Below are 6,802 nucleotides of genomic sequence, written 5' to 3' on the forward strand. Positions count from 1 at the left end.
TTTTTTTTTTTTTTTTTTTTTTTTTTTTTTTTTTTTTTTTTTTTTTTTTTTTTTTTTTTTTTTTTTTTTTTTTTTTTTTTTTTTTGTGGATTGAGGAACTCACCAAACCAATTGCAAATTAAAATGTCAAGAATAATACTGTCCCACCAACATTCGTTGAAATTTGGTAGCATATGGCGGAAGGTAAGCTACACAATAAGAGCAAATTTAGAGTTAAATGGCCGACTTGAAGAAGATATTGCACGAGTCAAAGAAAAAAAAACATAAAACATAAAAGGAAATGAAACGAAAAACAAACTTAATACATTATTTGGACTAGCAGGGATCGTTTTTTTTTAAATGAATCTTTCCAATTGTCTAATCATCATTCAATTTCAGTCAAAGAAAAAAGAGTAGCTTGATTGAAAATTTTTATACCCTCTCTAGGTAAAGTTGAAACCTTTGCAACATTAGCGACGTTAAGCAATGGCAATTACTTTTGGAACCAAATGATAGCAACATTGCAAGGATGGAAAATATATAGATATCGATGTCTAACCTCCATTAACTCGAACCCAATTGATAGTACCCATAGAAGGGGTTGATTACGGATCAAAATAGCCTTACCCCACCATCCAATTATGTGAGCAGGAACAAATTCATCAAACAATGTTGCCTGAGTGAGCGAACATAATCAGAAACATGTAGCGCCTTCAAATTATACTAACAAATAAAGTTAGTGGAAGCACACGACACAAAGCTACTGTAATTGGAAAAGAAGAAATCATACATAGACATTTTTAAACCTGCTTGTGGGGTTTTCAGGAACAAATATACGACAATCAGTCCCATATGATCTCTCAGGAAGCTCTAAATCAAGCATCAGAACAAAAAAATAATTAGAACACGCACTTGAAAAGCAAATACTACAAGGCAAACGTCAATGATCTAAAAACATAAAGTTATTACCAAGGCCTAGATCAGGATGAAGAAATTTCATGAACTCTCGAGCATCGTCGCGCTTCTGAAAATAACTTTACGGATTAGCAAATACAGACCGATGATATGGAAGCTTACACTATATTTTGAATGCCAAGGAAAATGCAAAATATGAACAATCCAAGATTTTATATATATATATATATACAACTCAAAAGAGAGAACAAAGGTCAACCATCAAATATTAAAATCAAAGAACTTTGAAGATACGTATACTTAATTGATTGTGAACCCAGGATGAATTCCATAATAATAATAATAATAATCTAAAAAAAAAACTACCTGAAAAAGTAAAAATGTGAGTGCTACAAGATAAATGACAGCCAAGCCATGTACTAGGCGCCATACAGCTGGATGGGGTCTAATAAGAATCCTGCAAGGTAAATATTATAAACCTGGGTAAAATAATCATATAATGATGAAATATTTTCAGACTTGTGCCATCAAAATTCAACCCCAAAAATGACTATCATGTAACATACAATTCAAGTTAGGAAAAAGAAAATAAATGGACAATAATGTTTGAATTAGAAACAAGAACTCTTCAAACAAGGGCAGATGGATGCGAGGAAGCATTCATCTTAAAATGAAAACATCTTATAATGATGAGTCACATCATGCGTTAAATCACTAGTCATTCTAACAACCATATCGATCGGGTCTCTACAAATGAATACTCTATCGTAAAATTCAAACCACGAAACAACTATAAGCAAACTACAATTTGCAAAATTGAAACAATAACTTACGTAGAAGGAGCTTGAAGCAAGCAATATGCGAGGAATACAGCGATCATTGCCCACACACCCCTACAAGCATGAACTAAAGCTTATCAAGAGGAAATGAAAAATACTTGATCTTGAAGGAGAAATATTTATCGTTCGGAAGCAGACCTTTTAACAGATGTAACAAGATCACTTGATGCAGTGCATTCAGGATCTAGAGCTCCACTGGCCCAGCTGACAAACACATCCGGACAACAAAATAAATTCATGATTGCAAATAGCTCATGCAAAAGCATTCGCTGAAAAGACAAACAAAAGTACTTCATTCAAATTTTGAAAAAATAACTGAAGGCTGCAATATTATCCAAGACTGAATATTACCATGCACTAGGAAATAGAGTCTCTAATGCCCTCCCTTTATTCTTCCTATCCAATGTGTTAGAATCCAACCCAAAACTATAAATGTCGAAGACCATGGTGCTGAAAGTGATGAAGAGGATAGGTAATAGAAAAAATAAGACCAAAAAACTTTAGTGAAAGTTATTATTCGGTTCCGAACAATGACAACAAAACGTGAACTTCCATCTTTTAGAAATATTAAGATATAATATTTAAGGAAAAAAAATCATACTTCACTATTCCAAAAAATAAACATAAAAGTCACTATCAAAAAATTTGTTGAGATGGAATTACAGAGTATAATCAGAGATCAGAACACTCACATAAGAAAGCAGGCGCCAACAAGTAACAAAGAAACCGTGCGTGGTTTATAGGCCCATGCAGTCCACGGATCAAGATCATCAACATTTGATAAAAGAGAATCACCATTCGCTCGAATTAGGTGATTCTTTTTATTCACTCTCCTTGGACCAATAAGTTCCATATATTGAATTGAAAAGGTCGACTTAGCCTACTGCAAAATATTATGACACACCATTGGTAGTTATAAAAGACATCACAGCAGTTCCTGAAGCTATACAGTCGTAGTGAGGATAGGGAGAAAAATCCCAAAAAGTCAAAGATATTACACAGAACTGGCACATAGGCAACATATTCAGAAAATGAGAATCAATAGAGATTATCACAAATTATGAAAACATGGAGCAAAGACCAAGATGCTACCAACAATAGATATAAAGAAGCCACACCACAATAACAGGAAGCAAACCACAGGCACATGGACAAGGTAACCAACAATCTTTTTGATACTAAATCGATCATTCATCACATACTGAACCACACATGTACTGAAGCATTGGCATAAGGAAAAAAAAAATTACCAATTGAAAAACATACAAAGTCTAATCCTTAAACAAGCTATCAAGAAAACAGTTTCTTCACCACTGATGCAATGAAGTTATAAATAGTCCCATTGAGAAATTCCATCACAGCACGCAGCCAAGTCAGACCGACATACTTGGGTCAAAAGAATGGAACACAAAAAGGGCCGTTAGGTAAAGTGATCAAGAAAACATTCCATAGAAGCATGTGAGATCTATCCCCCTTTGCCAAACATAAGGAATCAACCTACTAGGCGCTCTATTATTGACATTGACATCCCAAGCTATTCTATTTCTAATAACCATCCTCTCACATCTAGAGTTTAAAGTCAAAAGAGACTCTCTAGCTGCTAGCTATCCACATAGCCCTCCACAGAAGAATAAATTGCCCACATCAATTCCACTTGCATCAAGAGATGCTTACTAACAGCATTGCGATTTGACAGAAAGCTACCAAATTCGATGTCCTCCTTGCAGAGGCAGCTAAACATTCTGATGGAAATCAACCAGCAGCTTCTTCATCACCAATATAGCAGAAATTAATTAAAACCCTCAAGTAGCCCACAACCCAACCCAGGGATAAAAGAATCATGATGTGGAATAGTGTAAATAAGAAAATGTGTGTTGTTGACAGATCAAGCTCTCTGTCTCTCTCTCATCTTACCAATGAAAAATCCAAAATACCCTAATCTAGAACCTACTTCAACATCCATCTGTAATTTGTAAATCAATAAAACTTTTGCCTTCACTTTAGCAATAAGCGCATTACTAAAGTAGACCCAGCTTTGAAGGGGGAAAAGAGAGAGAGAAAAGGCAGCACTGTTGAAAAAGGAAGTATCCATGATGATGAAAGTATAGTGATTAAAAGCAATGATTAAGCAGGGATCAAAAAAGTTAGCATCATAAACCCATATGATTTAAAGAGCCACTTTGAACCTTCTAACTAGCTATCCACCATTAGGACGGCGTTCTCAAATGCAAATAACAAAAGTTAAACCAGATTCCAAACAAAAGCACAAATCACCAGGAAGAACAAATACAAAGAACTAAAAACAACAAACCCACGAATTAATTCCCTCAAAAGCTTTAAAAAAACGCAAAAGATAAAGAAGAAGAGTAAAGGAAGACAGAAGAACATACGTAGGTCCTCAGAAGCAGAGCGAAGAATCGCAAAGCGAAGGAAGATGACGAGGAGGCATAGGGCGAGAGAAAGAGAAATCAGGCATCAACCCAGAAACATAAACAGTGAAAGAAACAGGGGAGCGGTGGCGAAAAGATTAAAGCGAGAAAGAAGAATAGTCCTGTTTGGGGAATGGGTACTGTAGAGTACAGGGGAAGTGGAAGCCGACAAAGGGCTGGGTAGCCGTGGATTGAGAATCCCAAGTGTAAATCAGAGGAGATAGATAGATGAGCGCAGTACAGAGTGAAAGAGCAGTAGAAAGAGTCAGAGAAATTGCATCTGAATATACATAAACACAAACAAACACAGTGAAATTAAGAGAGAAACAGTGAAATGGGAAAATGGGAGATTGAAGAAGAAGTTGAAGACGATGAGGAGGAGGAGAAAGAGTTCAAATTATCAAACCCGAATCAAACAGAGGCCATTAGACACAGAAAAAGAGTGCGCGATGGTCAAAGATAGATTTGAGGGCTTTTGTTTTTTTGTTCTTTAAATTTAATTCCCATTTTTTTAAACAATTTTTTATTTAAATTAATTAAGTAAAATAAATAAATAAATAAATTATGCCATTTTCGGATTTTAGTCTGTTGCTTAAATGAGGCGTATGTTTGTTTAGGCACAGTACCGCCTCCCTTTCCCTTTTCTTCCATCTCTATTATTTTATTTTATAATTTCACACATTTCCTGTTATTTATAAAATACAATTTAAAATATAACAATATTTTAGTATTTTAATGTTCATTCACAATTCCTTTCAAGTAGGCGTACCAATAGTATAATATACTAAATATAACATACATTTAGGGCATAAATGTTCTTTTTTTTTTCTTCTTAATTTTGTACCTTTCCCGATATATATATATATATATAAAAACTTTAAAACTTGATCGATCTATCAAATATAAAATTGAATTATCTGCCAAATAACGTTTTAAATTTTTAATTTTATGTCGATTGATTAAGTTAATGAATGGTAAAAAAATATTGAATATCAATATTAAGTAACATTGATTTTGTAATAATGGTAATGAACATTAAGAAGAAAAAGAAGGGGAGAAGTGGAAAAGAATAGGGACCCAAAGGGGGCATTGAGAGTAATATAGAAAAAGGGCCCTCTAATTAAAAACACTTCTTTGATTGATGAGGAATATGCAATGTGTCCAAACAAGCATACGTGCAAGATATATTGTAGGCCTCACTACCTTACTAATCAATGAACACATAATTAATTGGTTGGTACAATAATCCACGTCCGACAACGTCTTACCCCTCTATTAATCACTACTCACACCCAACTATTGAACGTTTAAATTTATCACCCCTATCCAAAATCCTACTTTGATGGGCTTCCCTCAAGGTGACACGAAAGGTCTACCTCCTTTAGTAGCTCGGCAGAGTCAACAAGTTTTTCAAACACCTTTTCATAGCTATAGTTAGAAAAGTACAATTGGCTGTATCCCACTTATAGGAATGTTATTCAATAGCACACCAAACGCATGCGGATAGAACTCTAACTTATTGTTTGTACGGAGAGTATTTCCATTACGTAGAGTATTCACATTACGTGTGGGTATGTAGAGTATTCACATGACGTGTGGGCATGAATGACGGAGGTGTGATCAGATCTGCAAAGAAGAGTGGTCCATTGGGTTGGCAAAAATATAGTGGTAAGAAGAGCAGGATGAATTGAAGAAGGGAAGAGCGAGGAGGAGGAGGAGGAGGGAGGGAGGGAGGGAGGGAGGGAGGGAGGAGGGTACAAGCATTGATGATGATGATGATGGTGAGAAGAATTTGTGAGAAGTATAAGACAAACAATTAATTTCCAATAACTGTGAGGCCTCACTTTCTGCCATCCAATGCGCAGTACTCTGTCCAATCCCCTTTCAAAACATTTTGTGTTTTTAAGGTATCAGAAAAATGACATTCACAGCCTGTCTTCTACTCCCACTGTCTGATTCCCCTCTTTTCCATCCGACACACTATTTTTTTTTTGTTTTTGTTTTCCATTTCCTACACCATCACTCACTGTTGCATTCCCCTGGAAAATACAAATTATTAAACAAAAAACGAAACACTTCCACTAATTTCCATTTCAAAAATTTGTGTACCTTCCCTTTCCCACCGCAATGGATTACAGTTGGGGAGACCTGGAGGAACAGAATTCTCTAGGGATTTGAGAATTGGTCAGATTAACTTGCTCTTGGTTGTGGCCTCAATACATCTCTGGCGGTCCATGAATTTTACCAATTGGATCTTCCTTTATCTCTCTCTCTCCATCTCTAACCCATTGTATTCTGTGGCCAATTTTCAGATTCAGACAAGAGGACCAGAATGGTGTATAAACTCAGCTCACCACAATTTGGTGTCATTGATATTGACATGGCACAGAAATTTTTTCATTCCTTGGGGGCATCTTTGCTGTTTTCATAGAATTGCAAGGACCCAGCATCATAAAAAGAAAGAAAGGGGAAAGATACAGACTGTGTAGGACCCAGCGTCTTTAAAAGAAGAGTCAGGAAAGGTGCAGACTGTAAAATGTACTGTTGCATCTTTCACCCCTCCTGACATGCCTGTTTTTTTAGGACTAGACATTGTTTACTGCCACACTACCAATTTCCAAATATCTTCGAATTCAAAGA

At 35.6% G+C, this 6,802-nt stretch overlaps 1 protein-coding gene and 1 long non-coding RNA gene across 6 annotated transcripts in view; both read right to left on the minus strand.

Moving 5' to 3' along the window:
• LOC111478458 (CDP-diacylglycerol--serine O-phosphatidyltransferase 1-like) overlaps window positions 1-4,618 on the minus strand; it is a 6,472-nt gene extending 1,854 nt beyond the window's left edge. Inside the window, exons 1-10 of one of the 5 annotated variants that reach the window (XM_023122767.1) lie at window positions 4,124-4,618; window positions 2,426-2,616; window positions 2,085-2,183; window positions 1,872-1,937; window positions 1,728-1,787; window positions 1,261-1,351; window positions 949-1,003; window positions 770-849; window positions 539-655; window positions 104-188 (exon numbers count right to left, since the gene is read on the minus strand). In XM_023122767.1, the coding sequence (XP_022978535.1) occupies window positions 104-188; window positions 539-655; window positions 770-849; window positions 949-1,003; window positions 1,261-1,351; window positions 1,728-1,787; window positions 1,872-1,937; window positions 2,085-2,183; window positions 2,426-2,586 (814 nt within the window). In that variant the 5' untranslated portion in view covers window positions 2,587-2,616; window positions 4,124-4,618. The other 4 variants (XM_023122927.1, XM_023122839.1, XM_023123004.1 and 1 more) reach the window with 4 other exon arrangements.
• A 1,350-nt stretch (window positions 4,619-5,968) lies between these two features.
• LOC111486418 lies at window positions 5,969-6,781 on the minus strand. Its single transcript, XR_002718879.1, has 2 exons — window positions 6,272-6,781; window positions 5,969-6,201 (listed from the first exon to the last, which is right to left on the minus strand). It is a non-coding gene; the product is annotated as an uncharacterized LOC111486418 (long non-coding RNA).
• Window positions 6,782-6,802: the final 21 nt, after the last annotated feature.

Source organism: Cucurbita maxima, unplaced genomic scaffold (genome assembly GCF_002738345.1).
Source record: "Cucurbita maxima cultivar Rimu unplaced genomic scaffold, Cmax_1.0 Cma_Scf00001, whole genome shotgun sequence".
In the NCBI taxonomy this organism is placed as follows: Eukaryota; Viridiplantae; Streptophyta; class Magnoliopsida; order Cucurbitales; family Cucurbitaceae; genus Cucurbita; species Cucurbita maxima.